The 15848-nt window shown below is 38.7% G+C and overlaps 1 protein-coding gene across 1 annotated transcript in view; it reads right to left on the bottom strand.

The window, feature by feature from the left end:
• Positions 1-15093, bottom strand: part of UBE2W (ubiquitin-conjugating enzyme E2W (putative)) — a gene marked incomplete at its 5' end in the record, with an annotated part of 38539 nt that extends 23446 nt beyond the window's left edge. Inside the window, 3 exons of the mRNA XM_010846977.1 lie at positions 4353-4455; positions 9638-9729; positions 15058-15093. Coding sequence (XP_010845279.1) covers positions 4353-4455; positions 9638-9729; positions 15058-15093 — 231 coding nt within the window. The remainder of the gene's footprint in view (positions 1-4352; positions 4456-9637; positions 9730-15057) is intronic.
• Positions 15094-15848: the final 755 nt, after the last annotated feature.

The following is a 15848-nucleotide window of genomic DNA, read 5'->3' as shown; positions in this document are numbered from 1 at the left end:
CTAAAGCTTTACAATCAAGGCAAGTATATTTTTTAGCACCTTTAAAATAGGTCCAAAATATGGCCACTTTCACAACCTCCATGGTTACCCTTCTGGTCCAAATCACCATCACCTCTCACCTGGGTCAATGTCATCGCTTATCTGGCCTCCCTAAAACCGTGTGCTTCCACATCTCATCAAATAAAATTTTCAGTGAATGGGGAATTTCACAACCACTTGTCCACAGCAATGGACCTCAGGAAAGTTCTGCTATCAGAAAAATCTTCAAATCTATATGTACATTAAGCTCTGAGTACTGGACCCTTTATAATTATTTTATAACCATATAGATAATATGATTAAAATAACTTTAAAATCATTTAAAAGTATTACTGGACTTCCAGTGCTCTGTCATTTTCTCAATCATGGGTAACAGAACATATAACTTCTATGACATGGGAGGGACCATAAAATTAACTGATGTTAAAAGGGGATCTTCGTATTTCAAAGGACTGGAACAACTGCCCTAGGGTTTCCACATCATTCTACATGTAGTCTTTAATTTTCCGAAATAACATTACTTAATGAATTTTTTGTTGCTGATTAGTTGCTAAGTCGTGTCCAACTGCTTGGCCACCCCATGGACTGTAGCCCACTAGGCTCTTCTGTCCATGAGATTTCCCAGGCAAGAATATTGGAGTAGGTTGCCATTTCCTTTCCCAAGGAATCTTCCCAACCCAGGGATTGAACCTGCATCTCCTACATTTAGCAGGTAGATTCTTTACCACTGAGCCAATTAATGAATAAGCAGATATTTTCCATGTTGGTATTCACATCTAATCAGCAGAATGGGAGAAAAGTAAATTGGGTTTGATTCTTGATTGTTCTAATAACTAGCTTTTAAACCATAAACAAGACAATTCACTTCTACAGGCTTCAATTCCCTCACATTAAAGGAGGATGAATCTATTTCCTCTATTTCATTGAGCTGTTTCAAGATAAAATCAGAATGAAAGTTACATTAATAAAGTATGATGCAAATACTACAATACAATAGAAGGCATGGAGGTTAATGTGTGGCTGAAATGCTTCAGTTCAGACTTGACCATAAAGAGACTGGACTGTTAAGCTTGACTCCACAGGAAGTAAGAACCATCACAGGATTTACTGAGAAGGGTGAGGATGGTGGTGGTGGATGTATGTGGGAAAACCAATGAGGTAATGGCACCTTTAAAGAAACCCAACAGCAATGTGAGAGGATCTCTAGGAGTGGAAAGAATTAAAGGCTACTCTGTAATAGTCCAAACGAAAACTATAAACTTGGACCACACAGCACTGATGATAACTTAAGAAAAGTGATCAGACTGCCTTACGTCTATGAAAGGATCTGAAAAACCACACTTAAGAATGAGGGAAAGGAAAGAAATTTAACACAAGAAGATGGGTGAACAGAAACCAGAGAGAGAATTCTCTTATTTTGTTATTAGGAAAAAAACTGAGTTTATTAGCTGTGTTAAATTTGGGATGTCAGGAGGTGTTCAAGTAGAGCTGCCCAACAAGGGCATGAAATTAAACCTCAAAAGGAAGAGAGTGTAAACAGAGCTGGAAATCGGGGAGTTAGTGGCTTAAGATGGTTAAAGACATAAAGTGTGAGAAGAATAAAGAAGCTGCTGCTAAGTTGCGTCAGTCGTGTCCGACTCTGTGCGACCCCATAGACAGCAGCCCACCAGGCTCCCCCGTCCCTGGGATTCTCCAGGCAAGAACACTGGAGTGGGTTGCCATTTCCTTCTCCAATGCATGAAAGTGAAAAGTGAAAGTGAAGTCGCTCAGTCGTGTCCGACTCCTAGCGACCCCATGGACTACAGCCTACCAGGCTCCTCCGTCCATAGGATTTTCCAGGCAAGAGTACTGGAGTGGGGTGCCATTGCCTTCTCCGATAAAGAAGCTAGAGGACACCAAAATCAGACCAGTAAGCAGGAGTGAAATCAGGGAAGAGGATAACGAATACAATCTGATAGGATTTATGACGAAGGCTCTCACAAAAATATTAAAGATGAAATTCAAATGATGCTTAAGTTTGACATTTGATTTAGAATGAAGAACACAGTTTTAGAGAATACCTTAGACCTAGTTTCATGGTTAGAGAATTTTTTTTTTTTTTTAAGATTTGTGAGTTTCCACAGTTAACCTTCTCCAGTATTCCCTAAGGCAAAGTTTCTGATTCCATGATTCGTATTCTTCCTTCACAGGCCTTCAAGGGATTTAGCTGAAGTGAGGTAGAGGAACAGGTTGAGAACAAGTGGATACCTCACTGCCTTCAAGCAAAAACAGTTAAGATGATGCTGATAAGCCAAAGGCAACAACAGAAAGTGAAGATTATTTTCTGAAGAGAAGGAATACATTTCGTTTCTGATTACAGTTGATGTGTGGTTATTATAGAAACCCAGAGATCACGACAAGACACATTTCTTCACTTTTTTTAGAAAAACATAAAAATGAGCCCCCAACATCTTACTTTTCTGCTCACATAGAAACTTCAGAACTCAAGGAATCAGTTTCCATTTAATACTATGCCTTGAAACAATTATCTTTTTAACTACAGCACAATACAAAAGTTGACTTCCATCTATACTCCCACATGGCTAAAAGAAGATTAAGCTATTTGTGTCACTACTTAAAGTAGTGACATTTTCTTTTCTTGGGCTCCAAAATCACTGTGGACGGTGATAGCAGCCACAAAATTAAAAGACGCTTGCTCCTTGGAAGAAAAGTTTAGCGTGTTAAAAAGCAGAGACATCACTTTGCCATCAAAAGTCCATTTAGTCAAAGCTACGGTCTTTCCAGTAGTCATGTACAGATATGAGAGTTGGATCATAAAGAAGGCTGAGCGCCGAAGAACTGATGCTTTCAAACTGTGGTTCCAGAGAAGACTCTTCAGAGTCCTTGGACACAAGGACATCAAATCAGTCAATCCTCAAGGAAATCAACCCTGAATATTCATTGGAAGGACTGATGGTGAAGTTGAAACTCCAGTACTTTGGCCACATTGGAAAAGACCCTGATGCTGCGAAAGATTGAGGACAGGAAGAGAAGGGGGTGAGGAAAGAGAAGATAGTTTGATGGCATCATTGACTCAATGGAGATGAGCTTGAGCAAACTCTGGGAGATAGGGAAGGACAGGGAAGCCTGGCATGCTGCAGTTCATGGGGTTGCAAAAAGTAGGACAAGACCTAGCAAGTGAACAACAACTTAAAAGTAGCAATAAAATATGAATTTCCTCAAAAATAGCATATTTTAGCACTTAACACGGAGAAGGCAATGGCACCCCACTCCAGTACTCTTGCCTGGAAAATCCCATGGACGGAGGAGCCTGGTAGGCTGCAGTCCATGGGGTCACTAAGAGTCGGACACGACTTCACTTTCACTTTTCACTTTCATGCACTGGAGAAGGAAATGGCAACCCACTCCAGTGTTCTTGCCTGGAGAATCCCAGGGATGGAGGAGCCTGGTGGGCTGCCATCTATGGGGTTGCACAGTCGGACACGACTGAAGCGACTTAGCAGCAGCAGCAGCACCTAACACACTGAATTTCAGGTAATTTGGGAAATTTCATGATCTACAACACCTGATCACCTAGCAGTGCTACACAGAATTAGTCACTGTCTTATCATTTAGCTACAAGTAACTCATTATCCATCTTACCAACCCAGAAAGCTGGAATTCATCCTAAATTCTCCTTTTCTCTAACCTCCAAGGATTAATCATTTACCACAGTTAAACAGCTCTCAAAAATTTTTATCTACCACCACTACCCTTTGTCCAAGTTTTCAGACATTAACTAAACTGACAGTGCTTCACACTAAAATGATCAAATTTGGGGCTGATGTCTAGATATTTAATATCTTAATATTTTGCCCTTGCAGTATTGAAAGGCTACAAGAGACAGCACGGCAATGAGAAATCAAAGAAGTGCTCCTTTCAAAACAGCACTTGCCTCTTAATGATGTCATTCTATCAATATCATCATCTTATCTAGAAAGACATGGCTCCAGCTACTCCAAAATGCGAAGTTCTCGCAAAACCTGTGGGCCTAGGGGTTAGATTTATGCCCTTTGGTCTACTTAACATGAATGGATCAGAAATAGTCTTAAGTTTTTAGAAGTACAAAAGCAGCAAAGCCTAATCTCAATACAGTAAATCTCAATACAGTAAATTGTCCATATGACCTCGATTATATTACAAATAAGATAAAGAAACAAATCTACTTAATATAATTGTAATGATTATAAGTTTTTACTTAGTCAAAAATCACGAATTTGGCATTTGTCTATAATCTAAAAATACAATAAAAATTTAAAAAGCAAAACAGTTACCTGAGGAGAGTCAAAAGGATATCGACTACTAAACTTAAATAGAAGTTGAAATTTTTCCCCTTCATATAAGGTACCTGGTGCACCTTCCATGTCTACAATCCACCTAGAATAGAAAAAAAAAATTTAACTTCAGTTATAAAGGACTGGGGTGAGGAGGAAAAAGAACACCAGATACGCATCTATGCCAGGCAATGGGACAGGAGTCACCCATGTGTAACAACACACTTCATCCTCCCAACAGGAGTAGGTAGTAACACTCCTGGCCCTATTCCCTTCTCTGACACTCCTGGGTTTAAAAAACTAGACCAAGGTCAGACAGCTAAAAAGGACAGAGCCAAGTTTTAACTCAGGTCCGGAAAAAAATAAAATAAAACTCAACTTCGGTGTACTGACAGCAAAGTCTACACTCTTCTTACTCAATTTATGGTACCTTATTTTTTCAGACCATCTCTACAATTATGGAAAAGATTTTATAGATAAAGTCAAGCTAATCAACTGCTTTCCTGATATCAATTATTTTAGAAGCTATTAGTTTGAGAGAAGTTGATGTCAGCAATGACTACAGCAGCTGTCAGATCAATTTTCTCATGAGTATTCCAGAGACAGCTAACCAGGAAAAAGGAAGCTAAGCTGCCATCAGTCCACTTACTCTGATGGCTACTCAAGGCTCTAAAAGGCCTTTCCTTTGTCTCTCATTATGTTTCAACCGTTTAATAAAACCCAGAATAAATTTAGAAAGATGGTAATGATAACCCTGTATGCAAGACAGCAAAAGAGACACAGATGTATAGAACAGTCTTTTGGACTCTGTGGGAGAAGGAGAGGGTGGGATGATTTGGGAGAATGGCACTGAAACATGTATAATATAAGAAACGAATCGCCAGTCCAGGTTCGATGCAGGATACAGGGTGCTTGGGGCTGGTGCACTGGAACAACCCAGAGGGATGGTACAGGGAGGGAGGTGGGAGCACGTGTACACCCGTGGCGGTTCCATGTTGATGTATGGCAAAACCAATACAATATTGTAAAGTAATTAGCCTCCAATTAAAATAAATAAAAAAAAACCCAGAATAGATTTCTATGGCATCTATATAAGCTTACTTTATTTTCATATATAATAATCATGAATATAAATCTGTTTATAATAATATACTGCACACTATCTCCAATTATTTTAAAAAAAGAGGAACACAGTTTATTACAACATACATGACAGGGCAGATTTTAGAAGTAAAAATCTGAGTTTCTAATTACAACCATGCCACTTATAATTACTGTATACCTGGTCAATTCCTTAAATCCTATACTTTTCAGGTATAAAAATTTATTATATTAAATACAGGGAAGCAAAAAGAAGGTTGAGGATACACTGCTGGGCTACTATTGAGCACCTCACATATTATGGACTTCAGTTCAGTTGCTCAGTCGTGTCCGACTCTTTGCGACCCCATGAATCACAGCACGTCAGGCCTCCCTGTCCATCACCAACTCCAGGAGTTCACTCAAACTCAGGAATATATAAAATAGTAAGTGTGGCTACTCTCTGAAAGTAACCAGGTTGGAACACATAGAGATCCTTAAAAGCATGACTATTCATTCTCAGAAGGCATGCTGAATACTTTACATGATATGTAAAGATAGAAAAGATATGACCACAGACTCAAGAGGCAGTATTTTACAGCAAAATTAGACAGTCCCTTAGTTAGCTGTGTGGCCCTCAGTACGCTCCTCTGTTTTAAGTACTTAAATTCTAAAATAGTTATTATAAAAAATTGTTAAAGTTAATAAAAAAAAAATTATAATAAGATGTCACCTCATACAAGCCAGAAGGGCCATCATCAAAAAGTTTACAAATAAGAAATGTTGGGTGTGGAGAAAAGGGAATTCTCTTAAACTATTTCTGGGAATGTAAATCGGTACAGCCACTAAGGAAATAGTATGAAGTTTAGTTTCCTTAAAAAACTAAAAAAAGAACTACCAGATTCAGCAATCTCGCTCCTGGGCAAGTAGCTAGAAAAGATTAAAACTCTAACTCAAAAAAGATAAATGCATCCCAATGTTCATAGCAGCACTGTTTACAACATCCAAAACATGGAAGTAACCTCGAAGCCTATCGACAGACCAATGAATAAAGATGATGTGGTATATCATCTATACATACCTCCTGCACTGTTGGTGGGAATGTAATTTGGTAAAGCCACTTTGGAAAAAAGCATGGAGGTTCTGCACAAACTAAAAACAGGATTACTATAGGATCCAGCAATCCCACTCTGGGGAATATACCTGGACAAAACCATTATTCAAAAAGATACATGAACCACTATGTTCACAGCAGCACTGCTCACAACAGCCAAAACACAGAAACAACCTGGATGTCCATCGGCAGCTGAATGGATAAAGATGTGGTCCACGCATGCAACAGAATCCTATTCAGGCATAAATAAAAACAAGATGGTGCCATCTGCAGCAACATGGATACAACCAGAGATTATCATGGGCTTCCCTGGTGGCTCAGATGGTAAAGAACCAGGCCCCAGTGCAGGAGACCCAGGTTCGATACCTGGGTTGGGACAATCCCCTGGAGAAGGGAATGGCAACCCACTCCAGTATTCTTGCCTGGAGAACTCCATGGACAGAGGAGCCTGAGAGACCACAGTTCATGGAATCGCAAAGAGTCAGATGAGTGACTGAGTGACTAACTCAGTGACTGAGTGACTAACACTTTCACTTTCATACTAAGTGAAGTAAGTCAGAAAGACAGATACCACATGGTATCACTTATATGTGGAATCTAAAATACGGCACAAGTGAACTTATCTATGAAACAGAAACAGACTCATAGATAAAGAGCACAGACATGGTGGGGGAGGGAGAGAGGGACTGGGAATCTGGGGTTGGCAGATGCAAACTGTTACATTCAGAATGGATAAGCAACAGGGTCCTAAAGTACAGTACAGGGAACTATACTCAATATCTGTGATAAATCAGAATGGAAAATAATATTAAAAAATGATATATATATGTGTGTAACTGATTCATTGTGCTGTACGGCAGAGATTGGCACAATATTATAGATCAACTATACTTCAATCAAAAAAAAATCAAAAAATAAAGATGTGGTACATGTATACAATGGAATATTATTCAGCCACAAAAAGGAATGAAATATTGCCATTTGTAGCAATATGGATGGACCTAAAGACCTAAAGATTATCATACTAAGTGAAGTCAGACAGAAAAAGACAAATATATGAAGGGAAAATTAGCTTTGCTGGATATATTAAGATAGGATATATACCAATACAGCCTCTCTCAAGAGTTTTCAAAGGCAATTATGACTATATAAAATTTTTGCCTTACATGATGACTATGGACTGTTAACTCAAGGGGTGCCATTTCATTGAGAGACCACAACAGATCTAAGTCGATCTTTTAGTATCTCTGTTCCTTCCTTAGGAGAGCATAGAGGTCAAAGGATAGCATATTAGGTCAGAGAACATGATTCTAATATTTTTTAAGGTCTTAATACATGCTACCAAACTGTCTTCCATAAAGCATAATGGGCTTACTTCATCTTCCTTACCCATATCCCCCATTTCGTATGATCCCACTTCAACAATTTTTTTTTTCTTTTTGGCCACATTGCGCAGCCTATGGGATCTTAAGTTCCCAGTCCAGGGACTGAAACTGGGCCCTAGCAGTTGAGAGTTGTAAAGTCTTAACCACCAGACAGCCAAGGAATTCCCTCCATAGTTTTTTCAAACTAGGTTAGAAGTTATATCAAAACATTGCTCTTTCGCCTATCTCTGATTCCTCTAATATCTATCCTTTGTTTCAGCTTCTGCCCTGCCCTGATTAAAGAAACTAAAGAACTCAACAGAAAAAGTATATTATTTTAAAATTAGTGTTTATTTCCTGTTAATTACATGCATCTCTTTTAACTAGATTAATATTTGGTTTGCAATTCACTTCATTCAAAAGATCCTTTCTTAATAATACTGTTCTTAAAGCTTAACTCCTGTCTTAATCACTGACTCCAAATGTCATGGTCAAAGGTAACCAAAAATTGTTTCTTCTGAAAATAAGTATGTCCCTGTTGTGTGAGTTTTGGTTATTCCTGCTCTCTGGTCTCTGTATCACTAAATATTTGAATTGTTCAATTTGTTCTACAAGTTGGTTTACAGGAAATTTTTATCTTGTTGGCTTATACCCCTTTTCATTTTAGGGTTTTTTCCTTTCTTTTTTAAGGACAGAGTCAATTACTTAAAAATCTCCCATTTTACTACATTTACCTTTTTCCAATGGAACTGTTAAATCAAAGGAGTGGTAAGGACAGACCAAATAGTCAGTTGTGAAATCTTAGGATGATACTTTCAAAAACATTTCAAACTAATTCAAATGCTCATTTTCAAGAGGGGGAATGCTCTCTTTTTAAAATGCTCATTGTAAAGGAACCTGTATCTCTCTACTATTCTTGGCACATATCTGGGAAGAAACTTCTGCTCCACTCCCAAGGAAGGAGCTGAATCAGAGGATACTTCTGTGTCCTTCTCCTACCCTTCACATTTCATCCTCATGCAAGTCTCTAATTTATCAAATGAGAATGCTGAGGGTGTGACATTCTCTTAGCTAACGCTGCTATAAAGAAAGCAACCATGCTGTATGTTCAGGGGACTAGGACAGAGGTGCGCCTCTTGACAGTTTATTCACTTCAGTTCAGTTCAATCGCTCAGTTGTGTCCAACTCCTCATGACCCCATGAACCATAGCACACCAGGCCTCCCTGTCCATCACCAACTCCTGCAGTCCACCCAAACCCATGTCCATCAAGTCGGTGATGCCATCCAACCATTTCATTCTCTGTCATACCCTTCTCCTTCTGCCCTCAATCTTTCCCAGCACCAGGGTCTTTTCAAATGAGTCAGCTCTTCGCATCAGGTGGCTAAAGTTCACTTCAGAGCCTCAAATGTTTTTGAAAAATCTGATAAATAACCTCATACCAAACTACTCTATCACAGGTGAAGAATACTCCCTAACAAAGTCAGGCTAAAGTTTTTAACACGCTACTTCATCAGCAGGAAACTTTCATAAAACAAAACTGTGTTTTTAAATGCACAGAATAAGATATGTTTACTGTATTTACTTCTCAGTGGGAGAGAATCAGATAAAATATGAAAATAATTCTGACACACAGAAAATAATTCTGTTATTTTTAAAATGAGTATATATTCATACTTACATTGATAACAAAAGAAAAACAAGTACTTTAAAACTTAAAATACTTACTGTGTAATTGAATTTTGAACACTCTTTTCATTTAAAGTCATTCCAGGAGGTGGGTCATTTTGCAAAGCCAACAGTTCTTTCTGTAGTCGTTTCTAAAAAAAAAAAAAAAAAAAGTATCATTAATAACTTTGTACTTTTTTTTTCTTACAACATAATATCCTTGTAGTCATAAAGTCTGAAATCCTTGATTAAATTTCCTCCAAATGCTCGTGCCTTTTCCTTTATAAACCCCTTACATCTATGTATTTTACATGCTTGACTCTCACATTTTTTACCGCTTTCCTATAATTCACAATTATTAAATTATTTCTAAATATATTTGTAACCATTGATGCTATAAGATAGTTACCAAGTTATAAGGTTATAAATGCTTAAAAGTTTTAGCAGGGCTTCCTTTACTGGTTTTCAATGATAAAAATCATAGTTTTCCATAACTCTTAAAGAATGCATCATTTCAGACAAATAGGTTTTCCAGAAGAACTATAGAAAACGTCTTTTGAAAAAGTTTAAAATAATTTAAATTTTCAGCTATCTGTCTTCTTAAAACAGTATCATCCACATATAATTTAATCTTTCAACACCAGAATATATCAGAGCCTGAGATTACATAAAGTTATTTTTTTCACACATTAGATGCCCTGAAATGGCTATGTATTTGCATTCTATTTTGTATAGCTTTTATTGTTCAATTCTTCCCTTATTATTATCACTCAACATTCTTTTTCAGGACACAACAAAGCAAAATAAAAACCACAACAGTCCATAATTTATGGGTTTAAAAGCAAAATAACCGTTATTAGAAGTGCATGCAACATTATAAAGATTCTTAGTGAATATCTTTTTTTTGGATTAAAGTACACAAGCAGGATTTCCTTGGTGGTCCAGTGGTTAAGAATCAGCCTGCCAATGCAGAGAACATGGGTTTTGATCCCTGCCCCAGGGAGATCCCACATGCTGTGGGGCAACTAAGCCCATGTGCCACAACTACTGAGCCTGTGCACCCTAGAGCCCATGCTCCACAGGACAATCCACCAAAATGAGAAGCCTGAGCACCACAAGAGAGAGCCTGAGCGCAGCAATGAAGACCCAGCACAGCCACTAATTACAAGTTTGTTTAAAAATAAATAAAATTGTACATAGTAAGTGTTCAGGAAAGAAAAAAAAGCAAGCACACAAGCATGGATTCCTATTCAGAACTTCAAACAACTCTACTTAAAAACTAGTTTCTGATTTTTCAAAATAGTGGAATATCACTATCAATATATCAATGTTTGTAGTTTTCTAGATCTTTTCAATTCATAACATCTTTCAATAAGCCTACCAACATCTAACACCTCTAGAGATTAGAGAACTCCTCCCTTTTTTGTTGAGACTCAATGGCTCTTTTACTTGGCAAAAGTGAAAACTTTTCCTCAAATGGTACAATACCAAAATTGCTAGCAACAAAGAAAATAAGATATTAACTGCAGTTTCTGATCTCAGGTGCCTTCCAAAACGCAAAATTACAAACTGAAAATTAGTTTAGAAAATTTTTAATTATCGAAAACTTAGAAATAAAGCTGCCTAAACAATGTTTTGAATAAAGAGGGAATATATTTGTGAAAAGTGTCTATGTAGAAGAGGGTTTTTAATTTACTTAACAGGGGCTTCCCTGGTGGCTCAAGACTAAAGACTCTGCCTGCAGTGCAGGAGACCTGGGTTTGATCCCTGGGTCAGGAAGATCCCCTGGAGAAGGAAACGGCAACCCACTCCAGTACTCCTGCCTGGGAAATCCCAGGAACAGAGGGGCCTGGCAGGCTACATATAGTTCATGGGGTTGTAAAGAATCGGACAGGACTGTGGGTTTAACACTTTTCACTTTCAATTAAAGTCAACAAATCCTGTAGGTTTTGTGATTAAGTCAATTTTCAAAAACACTAGAGTGAAAAAAAAAAAGGTTTTGCTTTTTTTTTAAAGCAGGAATTCTAAGACGTCTGATATACTAACTTGCATGACGATTCTCTAAGGGGAGGAAGATAACATACAGGTTTCCAAAGTAATGGAATCCTCTCAGTGTAGGGCATCTTGGGCGAGTCTTGTTTCAATGACCACAGTTTGGGAAACAATGCTGTGGAAATCCTCCAGACCTTGAGAACTTCATATAAAACAGGGAAGACAGCCCTTGTCCACGAATCAGGATACAAAAGAAGGTCAACTTGCATAACCAGCTACCAAAAGAAACAGGATACAAAGGCAAGCTAAGAAGAATTGCCTTGGTGTAATTATCCCTAAAAGACAACGTGACCAGTGCTGAAGAAAAAGAAGTTTTTCCTACCCCAATACTACTACTTGGAGAAGGCAATGGCACCCCACTCCAGTACTCTTGCCTGGAAAATCCCATGGATGGAGGAGCCTGGAAGGCTGCAGTCCATGGGGTCTCTGAGGGTCGGACAGGACTGAGTGACTTCCCTTTCACTTTTTACTTTCATGCATTGGAGAAGGAAATGGCAACCCACTCCAGTGTTCTTGCCTGGAGAATCCCAGGGACGGGGGAGCCTGGTGGGCTGCCGTCTATGGGGTCGCACACGACTGAAGTGACTTAGCAGTAGCAGTAATACTACTACTTGTATGTCCACAAAGAAAGGGGCCTGTGGTAGCCAAACTCCAAGAGAATCTCCAAGTAACTGCTTCCTGGTAGTCACATCCTCCCACACAGTACCAGAGTTGGTCAGTGTAACCAATACAATACAGCAGAAAGGAAGGTATGTCACTCCCAAGATTAGGTTATAAAAGATTGTGATTTATGTCTTGGTTGTTCTCTCTAGAATCACTTGCCATACTGTGAACAACCCAATTCAGAGGTCAGCAGGGTAGGTTAGGGCCTCCTGCCAATAACCACGTGTCATTTGGAAGAATCTCCAATCTGGAATCTCCAATTCTAGCCAAGATTTCAGACGACTGCCGCTGGGGCCAATACTTTGCCTGCAAACTCAAATGAGAACCATTCAACTCTGGAATTACAAGGGATTTTAAGTGTTTGTTCTTTCAAACATCGCATGTTTTTCCAAACATTTCAAGACATTAGCTGGTGCATGTTTTTCACAGAGGGGGTGGAGTCACTACATTAAAAGACAAGCCATGCCACTCCCTAGCAGTCTCTGCTACCAGGCAATAAACTACCTTGCACATTCGTATTTCTGCAGTAGAAAGACAAAACAGGACTAACATGGGGCAGAGGTGTTAATGAGTACTTACTAAGCACCCTAATAAAAACGAATGATTCACCCGTGTACTAAAAAAAAAAAGATAAGGTAGAAGGTCAAACAGTGTATTTGGTAGGTTCATAAAAACAGGGAATTCACTCTTAGGTGTATCCTTCCCAGAACAATAATTCATTAGAGAAGGCAGGAAGTGTTTTTGAGTAAGCCAACAGTTTCCCCAATGGTCCTCTGGCTCTTCTAAAAAACTGGTTCTAAGAACCCTGACTATGAGCAAAGAAGCTAAAAAAGGAGGACTTAAAGAGTTCAATATAAAAATAAATGAAAATTCATACTCCAGGATATGAAGAACTAGTATAACTGTTTAGAAATCATACCAAGCAACATCAACAGAAAGCTATTATCACATGAGGAAGCATTCACCTCCTGACTTTGAAGACTAAGTGTTAAAAGTAGATGTGAAATACTTGTGTTAGGATTGAACTCTAGCAAAATACCAGCTCATTAGACCATCAGGGCAACACTGGCTATTTCTCTAGGCAGAGGTAAAACAACAGCCTCGAACTGAGGTAACGGGAGATAACTGGAAAATATCTGCAGAAGGTAACTAAAGAAGCAGAACTACCCACAAACCATTGGGAGCTGAAGGGGGCTGAAAAATTAACAGTTCCAAAGGTTCACAGCCAAATATCACCCTGTCTCTTCCTGAATCGGAGAGGTACGAGAAAAGTAATTACACGTATTACAAATGTATCATGGTTCTCTGAATCTAAGACACACCATCAATTGTATTATTTTATGTAACACTAAGAAAAGAAAACAGCTACCAATTAAAGGACAACCCTCCACTGACATATCTTGATTTCAGGTATGTTAAAGTAGGGAGGAATATGTGCGTTCAAAATTGTTAATAAAGGTCTGATTTCCCTAACTGTTAAGTATCAGAACTACTTGAAGAGTAAAAATTAATTTTCTGAGTAAACTTAATATGCCTAAAATGATTCTTCTCTCAATATTTAACACCTACCCCACAATGCATGATCTCAGTCGATCTGTAAATACGCACTTTATTCCCAGACTGCATAAAACAGAAGCACACCTGTGCTCCAAGGCAGAAAGACCAGGCAGGCCCACAATCTAAATGTTTGAGAGCATCCCAAATCTAGAATAACCTGAAAATTCTATCTAGCCCTCACGTGTGTTAGCTCAAGTCTAGAAAACTCAGAGGAGTTTGAGCTCTTCTAAGAGATCCAAACGGTTTATACACCCAGTATGAAAGATCCTGATATATCTAAATACGGTGGGAAAAAAAAATGATTAACGCTTTCAGAACTGGCCAGTGGCTCTACAGTCTAGACAGCACCTTCCTTTCTCTCTTTCCTTATGAATACAAATGAATCAAAGTGATATGAATCCACCATAATTTACAACTTTGGGGGGTAAGAAGACCACTGACCAATTTTGGAGTTAACTATTGTCAACGACAAGACACTGGGAAGCACCACGCAACGGAATGACATTCCCATATGTCATAATACTATGGTTGAGAAACTCCAGACTACTACAACAGCTAGGATGTGTCACCCTGCACTCAAGACAGAGTGACAGAAGTTCAGTTCCTAAAACTTTTTCCCACTTCAGCGCTGTGAGGAATTATTCTTGAGATTTACTCTCCCTTAGAACTGGGGCTTACTCCCGGGATCCAGGAAAGTATTTGTGTAACATGAAAAGGCAGCCCAGGAGCTTAACACTCCCTCTTCTCCACTACCACCACTCCAAGAATCACTATAGCAGCTGTTTCACACCAAAGGTCAAGTGTAGGACAGAAAAAGCCCAAAAGAATAAAACAGATACATAATTACTTTTGGCTTTATGAGACTTAAAGCCTTTGAAAAGCTCAAGCCACAGTTTTTATACAATAGAGTAAAAAACTGTAATCAGGACTTCCCTGTTGGTACAGTAGGTAGGAGTCCACCGGACAATGTAGGGGACATGGGTTTGACCCCTGGTCCGGGAAGATTCTACATGCTGCCAGAGCAACTAAGCCCTCAGGCCACAACTACTGAGCCTGAGCTCCGCAACAAGAGAAGCCACAGCCACGAGAAGCTCACACACAGCAACAAAGCGCCCCCACTCGCACAACTAGAGAAAGTCCGTGCACAGGGATGAAGATCCGGTACCATCAAAAATAGTATTTTCTTTTAAATGGAAAAAAAAAACCACCGCAATTGCTGTGAGAACTTCCTGGCAGTCCAGTGGTTAGCACTCCATGCTTCTACTGCAGGGGGCACAGGCTGACTCTCTCATCAGGGAACTAAGATCCTGCATGCAGTGCAGCATGGCAAAAAAAAAAAAAAAAAACAGTAATCGCTATATATTCTAATCAGCCCTGTTCCATTTTCCCCAACTGATATTATCAATGCCCGTCCCAGGATAGACCCATAATGTTAAACCAAGTTTGAATATGCCATGTACTTCCCTGGAATGACCAGGGAATGATATATAATGGATAAAAATGAATACTTTTAAATATCAAAAAATTTTAAATGAAAGTAGTAAAACTCTAAACTCTAATACGGATCCCTGACATTATGTGTACTGAAAATAATTTAACCTGTTAATAATGATTATTGTGACAGCCTCAGACAACAGTGAGGTCTACAAGCCCACCTGACCCTTCAGCATATAGTTAGAGTAGCTTGATAGCCCCAGTTCTCACATTTTAAACTGTCATCTGCTCTTTGATTATCAGTAACTTGTCATTAATACTTAACCTCTAAGCACAGACATTCTCTTTCTTTCTCTTTTACTTGCTGTTTTCTTTTTTTTTTTTTTTACTTGCTGTTTTCTACTTTGGAGCCACAACCTCCCTTACCAAGCAAAAAGGTTTACTTATTTTGGTGACTACATTACATTTTTTTTTGGTATAACACATGTCAACTAATCTTCAGTGATGGCATTAACACTGACTAACATTTGTTGCTTCGTTTGCTCTTAAACCAGACTATACTTCC

The sequence above is a fragment of the Bison bison genome, unplaced genomic scaffold, assembly GCF_000754665.1.
Source record: "Bison bison bison isolate TAMUID 2011002044 unplaced genomic scaffold, Bison_UMD1.0 scf7180017864241, whole genome shotgun sequence".
Lineage (NCBI taxonomy): Eukaryota > Metazoa > Chordata > Mammalia > Artiodactyla > Bovidae > Bison > Bison bison.
The sequence above is the reverse complement of the archived record's forward strand: the minus strand, read 5'-3'. Positions and strand labels throughout refer to the sequence as shown.